We start from the raw sequence: 18,988 nt of genomic DNA, 5'->3' as shown, positions 1-18,988 counted from the left end.
GACTAGAAGACCTCCAAGGTCCCTTCCAACTCTGTTATTCTGATGGGTGTTATTCTGCTTTCATTTGGATTTCTCTTCTGGGCAAGACTTCTTTTCCTGCTATTTAATTGGAAGAATGAGCAATCATGGGTTTTTTTTTCTTTGCAGAATCGCAGACAAATGTTCCACTGGCCCAATGTTTTTAGGGATGGATCCTGTGGAAATGACATAAAGGGCACCGTGTACAGAGTTATTGATTTGTTTGCCAACTCATGGGACTTTGTTTGGCTGCAGTATCTGTCTCTTTTCACTCCCAAAAGACAACATACGCATGCATCTTTGTCCCATGCTTTATTGGCTGATCTTGGAAGTTTGGTGAACGCACAGAAGAAAGCCAATCCCGCATTGAATTCCTGCTGTTTATTCCTTTTTTTTTCTTTTTTTTTTTTTGCTTGTTAATATTGGCTTGGGACATTTCCACTTGAGAGATCTAAAAAAAACAGGATGAATCTGATTTTTCTACTCGGCTTCCCGGCTCTGCTCCTCTACAGCACTGGTAAGTGTTTTAACTTTAGAGATGTACAATTTGAATTTAAAGCTGAAAGGTGTGAAAACTCTTGTAGGAGCGTGTTCGCTGAGCCCCTAGCTTTGAGAAGGCCTCCTGTCTTCTAATAAGAACAACAAGACACAAGGACAGCTTTTCCCCCCCCAATGTCATCACTCTGCTAAACAACTAATTCCCACAACACTGTCAAATTAACTACTAAGACAGTATCACTATTCTTCTTCTCATCCTTACTAGTACCTATCTCTTCCCACTCATGGCTATATCCATGTTGCTGATATCTTTACAACCTATATTGTTTTTATTATTTCCTAGTAAGATTTGATTGCTTATTTGTTCCCTATGATTATCATTAAGTGTTGTACCTTATGATTCTTGATGAATGTATCTTTTCTTTTATGTATACTGAGAGCGTATTCACCAAAGACAAATTCCTTGTCTGTCCAATCAAGAATTGGACAATAAAGAATTCTATTCTATTCTAAAAAATATATATTCTATTCTATTCTACTCTACTCTACTCTACTCTACTCTACTCTACTCTACTCTACTCTACTCTACTCTACTCTACTCTACTCTACTCTACTCCACTCCACTCCACTCCACTCCACTCCACTCCACTCCACTCCACTCCACTCCACTCCATCAGGGAATGGATGGAAGGATAGAAACAGCAGAGATTCAGTCAGTAAAATGGCCGGTTGTCAGGACTTAAAATGGTGCTGATTGGCAGGAACCTGGAAAAACTCACCATGCAGAAATTAATAGATTAGCTGGTATGCCTAATTCTGCAGAGCACACAGAGAGAGAGAGATTCCAGGAAACCTCATCCATATTCAGATGTTTATTTTTCCAGAATTCATGATAGGGGGAAGATGACTTAGGTAGTCTACTCTTCACCCACCTGATTCTTCTGGGTAGATACATAACACCTCAGGACTTACTGTTCTCCAATCCTGTTCAAGACATTCCTTCCTTGGGACAACCCCATTCCATAGCCTGCATTTCCCAGAGAATGAAGTAGAGTCTGATCCATCTGCACTTGCCCTCTGCAATGTCTGAATTGCTCCAAAGAGACTTGTTCCTATTTTAAGCAGTTGGAAGCCTCCGCTTTTCTTGACCTGCCCCCGAAGCCAAATCATTTGACTGGGGTTAAGGATGATTTGAGTTGCGAAACTTCTTCAGTTTTTGAGGGTGGAGAATGGGGATTAAATGCAAAAATGGCAGCCATCTTTCTGATTTTTGTTGTCTACAGGACAAGCCAGGGTACAACAGAAGGCTTAAGGCTTCCCCCATTTTCCAGCTGCTTGCTTACTAAAATTGATTTCTGTTCTTGGTGCCTTTTAAAAGCTTCACTGGCTGTTTTTTAAAGGGGCTCCTATAGCAGAAATCTCTTATCGTCATTGTAAATTAAAAAAATCTTTGCAAAGATGAAACTGAATTTCCCCAAAGTAATCTGTAGAAGGTGGAGATTTAATCCTCCCTACATGCACGGTGGTTGTAAAAGATTGGTTTTCAACTATGAAAAGGATAAATAAAAGAGTTGCACCTGATATATTTTATTCACTGTCTTATTTTTGGCTGAACAATATGGGTTGCCCGGTTATACTTTGCACTCGTTTCTTCTTGAAAATATGAAAATTGTCATTGGATTTGGTTAGCCATTATATTTTATATGCATTTTCTAATTTAGGGTTTTTATTTCATTTAGGGGCACAAAATTGTGTCTGGTTTTGCAGTAGTTGCCGTACAATCAAACCTTTGCCTCTCTATTTGTGGCAAATTTCTGTCTACTTCAAAAACATCGAAATAGGGCTGTGGCCATCCATGAGATATAAAGCATTTCTGGGAAGCAGAAATGTTCTCAAGTCTGCTAAGGGGGGTGGGTTTATTTATTTATTATTTATTTATTTATTTTATTTCTATACCGCCCTTCTCCTGAAGGACTCAGGGTGGTGTACAGCCTGATTAAAAGCACAAAGACAGACAAAATTTAAAAATTATTAAAATTATTAAATGATAAGCTCAATTTAAAACCCCAAATTTAAAATCTCATTTTTAAAAACCAATTAAAATCTTTACCTTGATAGCCCAGCCTGGTGGAACAACAGGGTTTTGAGGGTTGGATAAAATGATCTACAAGGTCCCTTCCAACTCTTTTAATCTGTAATCTAATCAGGAAGAGAAATAGATTTCTCGCAAAATGTGTCTGCTTAGGGAAAATTCCTGTACTTGCAAATCAGTTCTTGCTTCTTATTCAAATTTGAGCAAAACCACTTCAGGTGCTCCATGCCTTTGTTTGCGGAGTTCGTGTCTCTTTAACACTCTTCTCTTCTCTGTCAGTCCAAGGTATCTTCTGTAGATTCTGTGGTTCTGGAAATGGCAAAGTTTGCTATGACAAAGAAGAGATCTGTAAGACTTACTCTGGACAATGTTACACATATGCAAGTTATCGCGGTAAGATGCAAGGATGAAAATCACGCAATAAGGGAAAGAAAGCCAGCCAGATATGGGGATGTGAATACAATTTAGCACAGGCGAGAATCTTGGATGGTGGTTTTTGATATTTTAAGAATGGTATTCTGTTTAGGTTTGTCTAGGCCAGGGGTGGGCAATTGTGGCTCTTTTCCAACCTGTGGACTTCAACTCCCAGAATTCAGGGAGACAGCTTGGCTGTCCCAGGAATTCTGGGAGTTGATCCACAGGTTGTAAAAGAGCCACAATTGCCCACCCCTGGTCTAGACCAGCGGTGGCGAACTTATGGCACATGTGCCAGAATTGGCACGTAGAGCCCTCTCTCTGTGGGCACACGAGCTGTCGCCCCAGGTCTGCCACGCATCTGCGCACGCCTCCAGCCGGCCAGCGAGTCTTTGTGTCTCTGTCGCACATGCTCAGGGGTCAGAGCCCATACAGGGTGCATGCACGTGGGGTTGGGGAGCATGTGGGGGCATGCACATGCGCAAGGGTGGGGCACATGAGAGGGAGCATATGTGCATGCAGGGGTGGGGCACATGAGAGGGAGCATATGTGCATGCAGGGGTGGGACACATGAGGGGGGAACTTGCATGTGAGGGGGCAGGGCACATGCCGGGGGCTGCACGCGCATTGCATTTTGGGGGTTTGTGCACATGCAAGCTTTGGACACTCAGTCAGGAAAAGGTTAGCCATCACTGGTCTAAACTGACCAATGGTTTTCCAAATGGAGAATGTGAAGACCACTTGATTCCACACATCACAGAGTTGTCGTTATTCTTTGCTTCCTCCTGTTCAATGTTGCCTAAATTCATCTTGTCCAAACTTAGATCTATGGACCCCTCTTCTAGGTGGCACGCGAGGCATACAATTTGTTCCATTATCACAGAGGTCTTCAAACTTAGCAGCTTTAAGACTTGTGGACTTCAACTCCCAGAATTCTCCAGCCAGCTATGCTGGGGAGTTGAATTCTGGGAGTTGAAGTCCACAAGTCTTAAAGCTGCCAAGTTTGAAGACCTCTTCATTATCATCTGCACCTAAATTGACCCTTCTTGTTGAAAGCAGAGGTCAAACATGATGCAGACCTGATCTAAAGCAGAAGTTGGCAGACTGATTCCTTCTTAATCAGCAGCCAATGTGGACAAGTGGCCAAGGATTATGAGAGCTGTTGTCCAAAAGATCTGGAGGTTGTTGACCCCTCTTGGATAGATAAGAGATGGGCATTATTGTTATTGTAGCTGGTGGGATACGTGGGGCAAATGTTAAAATTAGCCAGATTTCAGAGAATGTTCCTTGCTGATCCACTGAAAGCATTTAAAAAAAAAAAAAACAAAGATGGGAATTGAAATCTGAGCAGCAATATGTACTCATTGAACTCCCATGGTAAGAACCGCAATGGTCTTGGGGGCTCTAAAATGGGATTTGGGGAGCTTGTTGCTTAATTTCTGGTGTAAACACTCTCACAGACAGTAATTAATGCTTTCCTTTTCCTTTTTTTTCTTTTCATGTCGAGAGGGTACCTTTTTTTTTTTTTATTGTGAGATCCTGCTTTTATTTTGTACAATTCAAGACAGTGTAACACCCCGAGTGGGATGGCCTGAGACAGAGTAATTATCTCCAGACACCAGCCAGCTTCCATGATTAAGGAAGAACTAGAACTTACATTCTCCTGGTTTCTGGTTCATCACCTTCAATCAAGCTGGCTCTCATGTTGAGCTGCACTTAGAACCACTTTATCGGGTGCACATCTTCACATGTGTGTTATTAAATTTCAATCCCACAATTTGTTTTGTACAACTCAAGAGGATGTTGTTACGGGGTTATGTCTGCAGTCTTGGCAGGATTGGTTTGAGATGGGTTCCCTGGCTCTCGAGGAGCTGCCAAATATGTAACTTTCAAAAATAAAATTTTTGAGAGGTCTGAAATAAGTCTCTAAAGCATCTAGAATAACTTTGGTATCTCTTTCTTGCTCCACAGAAAGGGTTAAATTGTGTCTGTAGATATGGAGGCATTCACTGCCCATCAATCTCCTTAATGTGGCAGCTTGAACTGCTGCCAACTTCTCTTCCAAGCCTGTAGCTAAGGCATAATCTTCAAACTCTGCCCCAACACATTTCAATTGCTACTGCAGTCTCCACTCACCCTCATAGGCTCAGGCAGAGGTATACTGTTAGCAGCTGCCATACTTCCATTGCTTAGCTTTCAGGAGTATGCTTCAAATGTTCCGGAAGACACGGATTTAAGCTTCTGACACCATGTTTCAGGTAGGTTTAATCATCCATAAAAAAGCCCTTAACAAACCATCATTACAGCTATATATCTACATATGACAGGAACCGGAAATACCTCACAGACACAGCTGAAGGCAGCTCCTCGAGAGCCAGGGAACACATCCCACACCTGCCAAGACTGCAGACATAACCCCATAACAGGTGTATGTAATGATGTTCCTAGCATCCACTTTCCCCACAAAAACAACAACCCTATGGTGACCTGAGAGGTGGGCAGATCTTCTGGTCATCCAACCAGACTTTGTGTCCAAAGAAGAATTGCAATTCATGGTCACCTAGTTCCTAGTTCACCACCTCCGCCCAACAGGCTTCATCTATCTATCTTCTCTGATCCCCTCCTCCTGCCACACTAAAAGGGCAGCCCCACCCACAGAGAAAAGTACAGCCAACAAAGCTTGGTGTTTGTTCATTGGAGAGCTTGTAAACTTTTCAAGGCTGTGTCCTTACTTGGCAAGAGTTACTCAGCCAAAGAGATTGCAGGGACGCTAATAAATAACAGAGAGGTGCTAGGGGATTCCATTGTGTGCGAGTCTTCAAAACATTCTCCCGTGTTGTTCTGTATATTTAAATTTTAATGGTTATTTACGGTGTGTTTTTACTGCAAATACCACAGCAAAGCTGGCTGTGGAATTCTGGGAGTTAACCCCCTTCCCCACACAGGCAAACACACAACCAGGCATGCCTGCCAAGATTTTATTAAGCAATCAGACTAGAAACCCTTGCAGATAAGAGTTTTGGCAGTAAACTGCGAAATGCTTGGCAAGTCAGTTTTCACTCACAGTCAGCAAGAGAGAGTTTCTTCTCAGTCCAGTTCAGTAGCAAAAAGTAATCCACAAAGCCAGAATTGGCCAAGTTCCAATCTAAAATATGCACAAGCCAGATTTCAGGTAACGTGATGTGACTCAGGTTTTTAACTTTGACCGTCACAAAGCCTGAAGAGCAATCACACCCACTTTTATTCCTTGTGGGGTGTGGCTCAGTGACTCAGCTCAATCTCTGGTCCTCCCACACCTCTTTTGTTGCTGCGCACGCTTCTCCCTCCGACGCTGCCTGGGATCAAGCCAGGATTCATTATCCTCGCTCCCTATCTGTTGTTGTTCCAATTTGCTTTCCTCCTGGCTGTTCCTCTTGGCCTTCAGATGGAACCTGAGGCATTGCCAGAGAGGAGGGTCCTGGAGAGGGAGGCCTTATCAGTTCCTCCCCATCACCTTCTGAGTCCTCTTCCTCTGTTAGGACAGGCTCGGGAGTCGGGGTCACAACAACAGGTCTTAAAGTTGCCAAGGTTGGAGACTGCTGTACTAGATCACTCTATTCCATCACTTATATCAAGCTTAGAAACCAGTTGTTCAGGATACTGGATCAGTCATACCCATTGGCTCCAAGCAGCACAGCCAATGCAGAGAGCAGTTGATCCGATACATCAGGTAGACAGCAAGTTCCTTCTTTCCTCGCCATGTATTGTTTTTTCTTTTCTTTTTTTTAAGCTACCCATTTCACATATTCTTCTCTTTCCCCTTGCAGATGGTGAGCTCTACTATGCAAGGTATACCTGTATCTATAGCAGACTTGGAGATTGGTTGTGCAACAAAACAACGAAGGCGGATCCATATGTTCGCGTTTCAACCTGTTGCACCACTGACAAATGCAATGGAGAAATACCACCTTTTCCTCAGAATTGGAATTAGAGAAAGTTGGTAAGTATTGTGGCTGATGTTCTCTTATGTAGGAAGTTAGCACCCACCCCACTCCTAGAAAAATGAAATATTCTAGGAAACATTAAAAAGGCAGAATATTATACCTCCCTGGATGAGAAATGGAGAAACATGTTTTTTTAGGCAGGAAGCAGACTCACACTTAATAGCCCCCACCCTCCTCAATAGCTCACAGCAGATTTAAGCACTTAAGAGATAAAGAGATAGCTAGGTCTATTCATAAGCAAATGCCCTCACCCAAGATCCAACAAAGGTAGGATCAGCCCTCTACCCATCTAGGAGCAGAACTCACCACATGGTACCTGGGAAGATAGTCTTACCCAGGAAGGCTCAACCAAGCTTGGGACTCAGGACAGACTACAGAGTTGCCCCTGCATGGCCCCATGGGAGGCATTCTGACAACCAATCAGAATAGAAGCTCAATTTCAAAGCCCAACAGAGGGCATAATCCCAAGGCATTCTCAGCATCTTGGCCCTTTTTCTGCTCAGGAACTCAAGCCATGTGATCCTGTTCATCAATAAACCTTCTTTCCAAGCAACTTTCATGAATCCAGTGTCTTTTTCCCCACTTGGAACTGAACCCAGAAGGATATTTCTTCCAACACCGTGACTCCTCAGAAATCTTCTTTTTTTTTCCATCTGCAGAATTTGCCAAGAGCATCGAATATCTACAACGTTAGTCTCTAATCTGTATCTTGTTTCTCTTTTAATCCAGGGATTAGCAATGGGGGCCCTTTCCAGATTTTATTGAATGCCACTTCGAAACATCCTTCTGAGCAAGGGATGTGGGGACTTGCCATCCAACAACATTTGGAGGGATCACACACTGCTCATCCTTGATTTAATGAAACTTATTCCTGAAGACACCTGCAGGGGATTGCAGCCTACATGGTGTATAATACATATATAAAAGAAATTCCATGACGATTCATTGTGCATAATAATTGCTCTGCTTAGCTCATGTTGGTGATTTGGTGCAGTGATAAAAAAATTGGAAATGGAACCCTCTCCACGTTGTTTATATTCTTCTTGTAACTTGCATGCTCAGAATATATCTGCAAAATCAATTTGTTGTGTATTTCAGTTAACTTTTCATCTTCTTGTCTGTTGTTCCGGATATGACTAGAAGAACATACCTGAATCAACCTGAGCAACTATTCTCGAGAAGATTGATTGTTCTTGTAGCCCATCAAATAACATCTCCTTCATGCCTCTTTAAGCAGATATGGGGGGTGAGGGTGGAATCATTGAGGTATTTAGTATTTTAGTATTTATTAGTTTGTCAAACATGTATAAGATAGCAGGTATAAATATAAACATAGATGTGAACGAAAGAAATGAATGCAAGTAAATGGGGACAGCAGGACAGGGACGGTAGGCATTCTGGTGTGTTTATGCACGCCCCATTTATGGACCTCTTAGGAATGGGGTGAGGTCCACGGTAGACAGTTTAAGGTTGAAGCTGTGAGGGTTCAAGGATGTAACATCAGTCTCAGGTAGAGCATTCCAGGCGTTGACCACTCTGTTGCTGAAGTCGTACTTTCTGCAATCAAGTTTGGAGAGGTTTACCTTGACTTTGTACTGATTGTTTGTCCGTGTATTATTGAGCTTGAAGCTGAAGAACAAGTAAATTGACAGGTAAGACATTGTAACAGATAATTTTGTGTACTATGCTTAGATCATACCACAGGCAGTGCAGTTCCAGATTGTCCAAGCCCAAAATTTCAACTTTGGTGGCATAGGGAATTCTATTGTGAGTAGAGAAGTAAAGTGCTCTTCTTATGAAGTACCTCTGGATCCGCTCAATCATATTAATGTCCAATATACAGTGTGGATTCCAGGCAGATGAGCTGTATTTGAGAATTGGTCTGGCAAAGGTTTTGTACGCCCTAGTTAGCAATACAATGTTACCAGAGAAGAAGCTTCACAAAATTAGGTTAACAACTCTTAATGCCTTTTTGGCAATGGGCTCTGGGGTTTAGATCGTTTGAGATGAGTACTCCTAGGTCCTAATGTTTTAGTTTTTGAGCTAAATTTTTCATTGTAACTCGAATGGTTATACATGATATGGAGCTGGGGGAATATTACCACCAGCCCTTTACCCTGGACACATCATTGCCTATTAAGATGGAGTTTTTGGTTCACTTGGTTCATTGGTTTGGGCAATTCCCTGCCACAGAGAGGAAAAACCTATTTGAAGAGTTAATTCCAGGAGCTTGATGGACATGCTTCGACTGAAGCCTACTTATATTGGGGCATGGTTAATTTGGAGTAACTCATTCCAGACATAAGCTGCTCACCCAAAATATTTCCAGAGAGGCTTTCTGAATGTTGTTGATTAAGCGCCGGCAGTTCAGTATTGATTCTTAGTAACCACGTAGGTAGACATTCTCTATGATCATCTGCCGCTTACTTGGTCCTTCAGCTCTCCCAAGATTTCCTCCATCATCACTGTAACAAGAGTCCATCCATTTGCTGCTCTTCTCCTCCTCCTTTCCATCATTTCCAGCTTTAGCACCTTCACCAGATGGCCAGGTCTTCACATAATGTGTCCAAAGTCAGATTGAGCCTGGACATTGTGCTGATATTTGCATGATTATATTATGATGGTGTGCTTGCTTTATGATTGTTGTGATGTATTACTTTTGATGACTGCATTATTATTGGTGTATTTGTATGTTGCTGTTGATGAGTGTTAGAGGTGATCAACACATCTTTCTCTCTAAAAATATATCTCAAAGAAAGGAGGAGCAAGAAATTGCCTGTTCCACCAGGAAGGAAATTGTCCAGTGATTTAGATGGACAAGGAATGAAGGTTGAAGAACTTAGAGGAAAAAGCACAGAGTTCAATTGGGTGATGTGGAGTTAACAATGTCCAAGAAGAGAGACTGAGAAGTTAAGAAGAGAGTGAGAGGAACTGCTACATAAGATACATCTATAGCTGAGGAAATTTGGGGAAAGTGGAGAGAGAAATTAGTTTGTTCAAATATATTCTGTGCTTTTGAGTGTGGGACACTCTTGAGATTGCTGAGTCTGTTCTGTTCAAAATACAACCACAAAAAAAAGCTTTCTATAGAACAAATGAACATTCATCTTAAAGTGATTTTGGTTTTGAATCTTGTTCAGAAAGCAAACAGTGGGAAGCGGAAAAGAAGAGAGAGGGGAAATAGAGAGGGGAGAGGAGAAGGAGAGAGGAAAGTAGAGGGAAGAAGAGGAGAAGGAAGGAGGGAAGTAGAGAGGAAGAGAGGAAGGAGAAAGAAGAGGAAAGGAGATGGATTGTTGTGGTAAAATTGGGTGAAATATTGTGTACAGGAGAAAAGAAAACAGGCAATTCCGTACTTTTTCTACTTGTGGGTTATACTATTGAAATTATAATGAAAGATAATACGGTGGACATTAAAGAATACCGGTTTAGATGTTATTGCACACTTGTTAATGTTTATATGAAAATAAAAAAATTTGTGTAAAAAATAGGGGTGAACAATATGGAATAAGGAAAATGGAATGTAATAGTTATGAATATGTTTATCGGTATTGAAATGTATGATACTCAGCCAGCACACCATTCACATAATGATATGTATGATTTTTTAAAAAATAAAAACTTGATGGGAAAAAAAAGAAAGAAAGAAAGCAAACAGTGTTTGGACAATGTTGGTCTCCAGAGGGAGCTATTCCATAAATAAAATATTACAGAAAAAAAAGATCCATCCTCTCTTCAGGCTAAACTTTGCTGCATTAGGCTGAGCTTCCCAGCAGCTAAGCACCAGCATGTGGAAAGAACCTGGGAGGAGATGCAGCAATTGGAGGAAGTACTCCCTATGGATGGAGCAAAATAAAAGAGAATGTCTGGAGAATGTAAGCATCGATCCTGCGACCTCTTGCATGCTAAGCAAGCGCTCTACCATTTGAGCTAATTCCACAGCTGACTGATAGCATTCTTGTGCAATTTCCCAAGAAAGAAAGGAGCCAAGATAACATACTGAAACTGACAGGAGAAGAGTGGTGTCCCATGCTGAGAGTGCAATCCAACCTACCTACATCAGCCCCTAGAATCAATACATCTAGACCAGAGGTGGGTTTCAGCAGGTTCTGACCAGTTCTGGAGAACAGGTAGCGGAAATTTTCAGTAGTTCTGAGAACTGGTAAATACCACCTCTGATTGGCCCCGCCCCCATCTATTCTCTGCCTCCCAAGTCCCAGCTGATCGGGAGGAAATGGGGATTTTGCAGTAACTTTCCCCTGGAGTGGGGAGGAAATGGAGATTTTACAGTATCCTTCCCCTGCCATGCCCACTAAGCCACACCCATCAATCCATGGCACACCCACCAAGCCACGCCCACAGAACCAGTAGTAAAAATTTTGAAACCCACCACTGATCTAGACCTTCAGAGGGATGCCTGAATTATCATGAAGAGGAAGCCCCCTCTCCTCTGGTGGATCTGGCAAACTGGGATGTGGGGATCCAATCACTAGGGGATAATCATTAAAGCATGGTTAAGAAAGGGTTAGGTGACACATTTCCAAGGTAACATACAAAGCAAAAGAGCTTCTCACCAGTGGCTATTCATGAGTGGCTCTTGTTGCTTGCTTTCACAGGGTGAACGATTTCCCAATTGCTTCTTGGAGGTAACTCCCACAGCATACAAAAGCAAAGCCAAATATAACGCAATGTGTACAGATGGATTCAATGAGGTTGAATTGATGTATGGATGGGGGAGGGGTGGGAAATAAGCAGAGAGTTGGCTGGAGAATGTGGGCATCGATCCCACCACCTCTTGCATGCAAAGCAAGCACCCTACCATCTGAGCTAACTCCCCAACTACCTAGAAGCCTTGAGTCACCATGTTACAAGAATTCAGGGCAAGAGACACCAACTGAGGAGCTGAAAAAGGATCTAACAATGTAGTAAAACAAAGTAAACATTTACTGGAGAATGTGGGCATCGATCCCACCACCTCTTGCATGCAAAGCAAGCACTCTACCATCTGAGCTAACTCCCCAGCTGCAGGTAGATTTTAAGGCACCGAACTGCAAGACCTCAGGACAAGATGCAGAAACTAAATATATAAAAGTGGTCCAATAAACTGGCAAAATGAGGTACCGTATTTTGGGGAGTATAAGATGCACCGGAGTATAAAATGCAGCTTAGTTTTTGGGGAGGAAAATAGGAAAAAAAACCCTGCCTACCAGGTATTCATCTGGCCAGCGTCCTCATTCTGGGCAGCTTCAGCACATTAGTTTGCCAGTTTTGAGCACTTTTTATCCCCTGCTTGAGGATAAAAAACAGCTTCTAAAGCACAGCTGAGAGGGAGCAGCAATGAGAAAAGCAGGCAAAGCGCAGAGATCACTTCACTCGCTAGTGCCTCCTTAGGGCTGAAAAAAGCTTCTAAAGCACAGCTGAGAGTCAGAGGGAGCAGGCAAAATGCAGAGATCACTTCACTCGCTAGTGCCTCCTTAGGGCTGAAAAAAGCTTCTAAAGCACAGCTGAGAGTCAGAGGGAGCAGGCAAAATGCAGAGATGACTTCACTCGCTAGTGCCTCCTTAGGGCTGAAAAAAAGCTTCAAAAAAGCTACATTCAAAGTATAAGACACACCCAAATTTTCAGCCTCTTTTGGGGGGGGGAAGGTGTGTCTTATACTCTGAAAAATACGGTATATGTTTCTCTCGGAGAATGCAGGCCCTTATCCCTGTTAGATATCAAGTACAGTTCAAATGAGCCAATCAGGAATTAGTCCTGAGAGCGGGAAATTAGAAGGCACGTCAGTGGTTGCAGCCGGGGACAGCCCCTTCCTATATAAAGGGTTGCCCGGGGTTTGAATTGCCATTGCTGTTTCTGGAGTTAAATAAAAGAGTTACAGTTACATTGTTTCGAGTCTTCCTTCAATCGCCCATGATTTAACATTGGCGACGAAGGTGGGATCTGAAGGAACAGGACTGCACATCAATCTCCAAGCAATCATCAGCCACCCATCCGATCCACCGAAACACCGGTCAGATCATCGGCTATCGTGATGTCTGCAATCACACCGCCCGCTCCATTCAACCCAACCGGGGAAGATTGGGAAGCTTACATGGAGCGATTCTATATGTTCATGGAGGCGAACGATCTGCTGAGCTTATCAGAGCAGAGGAAGAGGGCCCTTTTCCTCACCCATTGCGGCCCGGCAGTTTTTAAAATGGCAAAAGCGCTTGCCGCCCCAGCCGATCTGAAGACCATGACCTGGACAACGTTGCAAGAAATACTCAAGGCACACTACGCACCGCAAGCATCATCCCTGGTAAGAAGGCATGAGTTTTATCGGAGGGACCAAAGAGAGGGAGAGACAATCAGTGCGTTCGTGGCGACCTTGCGGGAAATAGCTGCTGCATGCGATTTCCTGAATCTAGAAGAGGCCATGAGGGACCGTCTAGTACTGGGACTGAGGGACCTCACGTTACAGAGTAGGTTGCTGGCCCGGCCTCAAATTACATTCAAGGAGGCCTTGGAAGAAGCATCTGCAACCGAAGCTTCCCAGAAATCGGCGGCGGCTATGAAGAAAATGAAAAGCGGGCCGCCCGTAAAGGAGGAGGCGGCCGTGCACTATGAAAGAGTGAAATCGGGTTCGGAGGAAGAGGACGAGGAGGATGAAGTCCATCACCTCCGAGCCGATCGCAAGGAGAGACAACAGGGGAAGAGAGAGGCCTGGTGCTCGGGATGCGAAGGGAACCACCCGAGAGCCGAATGCAGATTTCGGGACGCTATCTGCCAAAGATGCGAAAAGAAAGGGCACATAGCGAGGGTCTGCAGGGCATCCCAGCCAGCCTCAAGGAAGACCAGACCCCCCCGATCGCCAACAAACAACAGAAAATTCCAGACAAGTGGGAAGAGACAACCGTTTGGGCGAGGACAAAGAAACGATGACCATCGGGCGGATCGAGGCGAGACCCATCAAACCATCGTGATCGGCCATGCCAGCGCGGGAAGGGCAAATAAGATGGCGGCAACAGTCTTGATCGAGGGGAGACCCTGCAGAATGGAGGTGGACTCGGGATCCAGCCTATCGATGGTATCCTGGAGAACAATCAAGAAGCTCCTGCCACACATCACAGCCCGCGACCTCAAACGACAGCGCCTCACCCTCATCGACTACCAAGGGAACCGAATTCCTGTGGTAGGCATTGGCAAGTTCAACGTAGCCTACAAGACATTCAAAGCCACGCTACCCCTCACGATTGTGGACAGAGACCGGCCCAGCCTGCTGGGTATGGAGTGGTTCGAGCCATTGGGGCTAGCCATCACCGGCGTCGATCACATCGGAAACGACACCTGGGAGGAGGACCTGATGAGGGAGTTCGCAGAGGTCTTTAACAACGAACTAGGCAAGTACAAAGGGTCCCCAATCTCATTCAATTTAGACCCCCAGGTAGCCCCAATCCGAATCAAACCCCGGAGAGTCCCTTTTGCGCTACGGCCAAAAATAGACGAACAATTAGATAAACTGGTCGCGCAGGGAGTGTTAGAGCCAATAGACCACGCGAGATGGGAAACCCCCATCGTGACACCGATTAAACCGGACGGGTCAGTACGCTTGTGCGGAGACTATAAAAGTACATTAAATAAGGCGCTCCAACAAAGCGCATACCCTGTACCAGTAGTCCAACACCTCTTGCATTCCTTGGGGAGGGGAAGAATCTTCGCAAAATTGGATTTAGCACAAGCATACCAGCAGCTGCCCGTAGATGAAGCCACCACGGAAGCACAAACCATTGTTACACACAGGGGCGCATTCAAATGTAAGAGACTGCAATTTGGGGTGAGTGTAGCGCCCGGGCTTTTCCAAAGCCTGATGGAACGACTCCTACAGGGAATCGAGGGAGTCGTCCCATATTTCGACGATGTATTAATATCAGCAAGGGACACGACTCAATTGAAGCAGCGACTGAGGGAGGTGCTGACAAGGTTCCAGAAAGTGGGACTCAAAGTTAAAAGGGACAAGTGCCAACTAGCAGAGACTCAGGTCGAGTTCCTGGAATACTTGATAGATGAGTCGGGAATTAGACCCACCCCCGGGAAGCTGAGAGCGATCAAGGAAGCACCCCCCCCAAAAAATAAAACCGAACTGCAGGCATTTTTGGGGTTGCTTAACTTTTATAATATCTTCCTACCGCAGAAAGCTACCACTGCTGAACCACTCCACCGGCTACTGGACAGGAAGGCAGAATGGAAATGGGGGGAGCGAGAGAGGAAAGCGTTCGAAGACATAAAGAACCTTTTAACGTCAGACAGAGTTTTAGTGCAATACAGCGGGATATTACCCATAAGACTAACTTGCGATGCATCCCCCTTCGGCATCGGAGCTGTATTGAGCCACAAGATGCCTAACGGAACAGAGGCCCCCATTGCATTTTTCTCCCGGACTTTGTCAAAACCCGAACGGAACTATAGCCAATTGGACAAAGAGGCGTTAGCCGCAGTAGCCGGAATAAAAAGGTTACATGAGTATCTCTACGGTCGGAGTTTTGAACTAATAACCGACCACAAGCCATTGTTAGGCATCATAGCAGGGGACAAACCAACACCCCCCGTTTTGTCGCCCAGAATGCTAAGATGGGTGGAGTTTCTGGCGGCCTACAACTACACACTGCTCCACCACCCGGGAAAATCAATCGACCATGCAGACGCCCTCAGCAGGTGCCCACTTCCAGAAACGGGGGAGGATCCAGCACCAGCGATGACCACGCTGCTAATCGAGACGATGGAGGAAGCCCGAATTTCTGCAGCCGACATCGCGAGGGCCACCGCAAAGGACAAAATACTGGCGCGAATTTTAAATTGGATCTGGAAGGGATGGCCGGAGGAAAAAGACATAAGCACAGAGTTCCTGCCATACAAACGGAGGCAAAATGAACTGTCAGGACTAAGGGGGTGCGTGTTGTGGGGGGATAGAGTCATTGTTCCAAACACACTAAGACAACAGACACTCAGATTACTCCACGACGGGCACCCGGGGATCGTGAGGATGAAAGCCCTGGCCAGAAGCTACGTGTGGTGGCCCGGGATGGACAAGGAAATCGAGACGTGGGTGTCCTCCTGCGCAAACTGCCAAGAGTCGAGGGCGGCACCAAACTCAGCCCCCGTCCACGACTGGGAAAACCCGGGAACACCATGGGCCAGATTGCACATCGACTTCGCAGGGCCATGCAAAGGGAATACGTTCCTAGTCATCGTGGACGCATATTCAAAGTGGCTCGAAGTAGTGCTCATGTCGACGACCACAGCAGACGCAGTGATTAAAGTATTGAGACGCCTATTCGCCACACATGGGATTCCCGACCTCATAGTCTCCGACAACGGGCCGCCGTTCACATCAAACACCTTCGAGATGTTCCTCGCTGACCAAGGAATAAGGCACGCCTTATCGGCCCCCAAAAAACCTTCGACGAACGGTTTGGCGGAACGGATGGTGAGATCTACAAAGGAGACGCTTATGAGATTAGGCCCAGGGGACATTCAGGCCAAATTAGATAAACTATTAGCCATCCAGCACATTACACCAAGCGCCACGACCCACCGAAGCCCAGCAGAATTATTAATGGGCCGTAAGCTGAGATCCCCTCTGGACAGACTGCACCCGCAGTACAGCACAGAGAAGCCAACCGACTCCACGAGCAGAATCCGAGAGTTCCAGCCAGGGGACAGAGTCTACGCAAAAAACCTGAGCGGAAACCCACTCTGGGTACCAGCAACAATAACCCAGGTGATGGGGCCCCTGTCCTACCGGGTCCAGACAACAGACGGCCAGCACTGGAAAAGGCACATCGACCAGCTAAGGGGAAGATTAACGAGAGTCGAGAGGGAAACCCAGCACAACAACCAGGGGGAAGGAAAAGACACGCAAGCGGTACCAGAGCGGGCCAATACACAAACGGCAGTTCTGGACACGCCTAACACCAGCCCGGAAGAAGATAACAGCGAGCACGTACCTGAGTCCACGGAGGAGGCAACAGGCGCCGAAAGGAGCCGGCGGGGACAGCCAAGTAAAGTGGGAGAAGGAGGCGAATCCACGCCGGAGACCGAGTTCGAGAGAGTTCTGGAGCCCACACAGAGGGAGCAGCGGACCTCAACCTCTCAACCCGAAGGCACCAGAACGACTGAACTGCGCAGGTCCAGTCGAACCTCCAAGCGACCCGCCTACTTACGCGACTACGTAGCATAGAGACCCCGGACGGGCGGACACTGAACTAGGGGGGAGGAGTGTTAGATATCAAGTACAGTTCAAATGAGCCAATCAGGAATTAGTCCTGAGAGCGGGAAATTAGAAGGCACGTCAGTGGTTGCAGCCGGGGACAGCCCCTTCCTATATAAAGGGTTGCCCGGGGTTTGAATTGCCATTGCTGTTTCTGGAGTTAAATAAAAGAGTTACAGTTACATTGTTTCGAGTCTTCCTTCAATCGCCCACGATTTAACAATCCCGTGACCTCTTGCAGTGCACTATCATTTCAGCTGATTGCCCCACATCCCAGCAGTGTCGCTCCATCATTTTTCAAGAAAAAAGCCACCTAGAAGCTGTTGTGCAGAATCACAGAGAGTGGGCTGGGGTGAATCTTCTGTACGGATGGTAAAACCAAGCAAAATTGTATCTGGAGAAGATGGGCATCAATTCCACCGTCTACTGAAGCAAAGCAAGAAATCTGGTATTGCCACTAACGCCCAACTGCCTGCCTGAACTGCTTTGCCACAGTGTAGAAATTTAGGATAATAAGTATGCACAATTTGCCTGGAAAAGGATTTTCTGTCTGGAAGCCAAAAGTGAATAGAGATTGACTGGAGAATGCAGGCATCGATCCTGCTACCTCTTGCATGCTAAGCAAGCGCTCTACCATTTGAGCTAATTCCCCAGACATAAAGGAACCTTCCCCCACCAAACTGCAAGGATTTAGGATTTAAGGTTCAAAGAGCTGAGGACATGAAATTATAATGTTATAATTCTATCGGAGAAAAAGCCAAATCCAAAAAGGCTAGAGAATTCCTGGAAGCCTGGCACTCTGACAAATCAGCCATCCACAGACACAGACACATAAATAGCATCTACATATATACCATCAAGAACCCTTCATCTTCCAGTGTCTGAATAAATCCTTCCAGTTCACACACACATACACACACACACACAAGTGGGGGGTAAAGGTTCTGCCAAGTTAAAGCCAAGTGGGGAATTAGCTCAAATGGTAGAGCACTTGCTTAGCATGCGAGAGGTAGCAGGATCAATGCCTGCATTCTCCAATCTGTTTACTTTTTGCTTCCTCGTGCAGGCAAGTTCCGCATATTTTCCTGGACTAGGAATTAGTGTCAATGCAAAAGTCTTTGTTTGCTTGCAAGAGACGGTGGGATCAATGCCCACTTTTTCTAGACAGGATTTTGGTTGATTTAATCATCCTTCCCCAAGATCCACCCTACTCCACCCCTGTGATTCTGCATACAATTTTCTGTGGGGGTGTTTCTTGAGAAATGGTGGAGTAGCAATGCTAAATGCTAAGGGCTGTGCAATTCGCTCAAATGGAAGAAATAGAATAACAGAGTTGGAAGGGACCTTGGGGGTCCTCTAGTCCAACCCCCTGCTCAGGCAGGAAATCCTATACCACTTCAGACAAATGGTTGTCTAATCTCTTCTTAAAAATGTCCAGTGTTTGGAGCATTCACAATTTCTGGAGGCAAGTTGTTCCACTGATTAATAATGCTTGTTTAACACATAAGAGATAATGTTTGATGCCCAAATCTACCTTTACCCCTTTTTTGCCATTTTTATATATTTCTTAATTTAAAAGATTTATATGATCATCCATCCTCTGGTACATGACTCTGGTTGTCTAACAACAGTGATTAAAAACAGAAACACTAAAAGCAGTACAACAAAAAAAAAAATGAAGGAAAAAATGGGACTACAATCCACCAACATCAGCCATTTATCTATACAAGGGGTGTCAAA

General features: G+C 45.0%; 1 protein-coding gene and 3 non-coding genes across 4 annotated transcripts; 1 reads left to right on the top strand and 3 right to left on the bottom strand.

Moving 5' to 3' along the window:
• Positions 1–128: 128 nt before the first annotated feature.
• On the top strand, positions 129–8,086 carry LOC148115612 (uncharacterized). Its single transcript, XM_087888136.1, has 4 exons — positions 129–535; positions 2,888–3,001; positions 6,829–7,001; positions 7,735–8,086. The coding sequence occupies exons 1-3, from the start codon at positions 484–486 to the stop codon at positions 6,990–6,992; spliced, it is 330 nt and encodes a 109-aa protein (XP_087744262.1). The 5' UTR covers positions 129–483; the 3' UTR covers positions 6,993–7,001; positions 7,735–8,086.
• A 3,680-nt stretch (positions 8,087–11,766) lies between these two features.
• TRNAA-UGC (transfer RNA alanine (anticodon UGC)) lies at positions 11,767–11,839 on the bottom strand. The gene has a single exon. It is a non-coding gene; the product is annotated as a tRNA-Ala (tRNA).
• A 110-nt stretch (positions 11,840–11,949) lies between these two features.
• Positions 11,950–12,022, bottom strand: TRNAA-UGC (transfer RNA alanine (anticodon UGC)). Its single transcript has one exon. It is a non-coding gene; the product is annotated as a tRNA-Ala (tRNA).
• Positions 12,023–17,827: 5,805 nt separating this feature from the next.
• Positions 17,828–17,900, bottom strand: TRNAA-AGC (transfer RNA alanine (anticodon AGC)). The gene has a single exon. It is a non-coding gene; the product is annotated as a tRNA-Ala (tRNA).
• Between the last annotated feature and the right edge of the window lie 1,088 nt (positions 17,901–18,988).

Source organism: Pantherophis guttatus, chromosome 2 (assembly GCF_059756535.1).
Source record: "Pantherophis guttatus breed Tessera chromosome 2, ASM5975653v1, whole genome shotgun sequence".
NCBI classification, from domain to species: Eukaryota; Metazoa; Chordata; class Lepidosauria; order Squamata; family Colubridae; genus Pantherophis; species Pantherophis guttatus.
This window is presented reverse-complemented; position numbering and strand designations above follow the sequence as displayed.

Bases quoted from the DNA above. Each gene is read 5' to 3' on its own strand.
- LOC148115612 (XM_087888136.1), top strand. From the start codon at position 484: ATGAATCTGATTTTTCTACTCGGCTTCCCGGCTCTGCTCCTCTACAGC. The intron at 536-2,887 runs GTAAGTGTTTTA...CTTCTCTGTCAG, and splicing joins TCTGCTCCTCTACAGCACTG to TCCAAGGTATCTTCTGTAGA. The intron at 3,002-6,828 runs GTAAGATGCAAG...TTCCCCTTGCAG, and splicing joins CACATATGCAAGTTATCGCG to ATGGTGAGCTCTACTATGCA.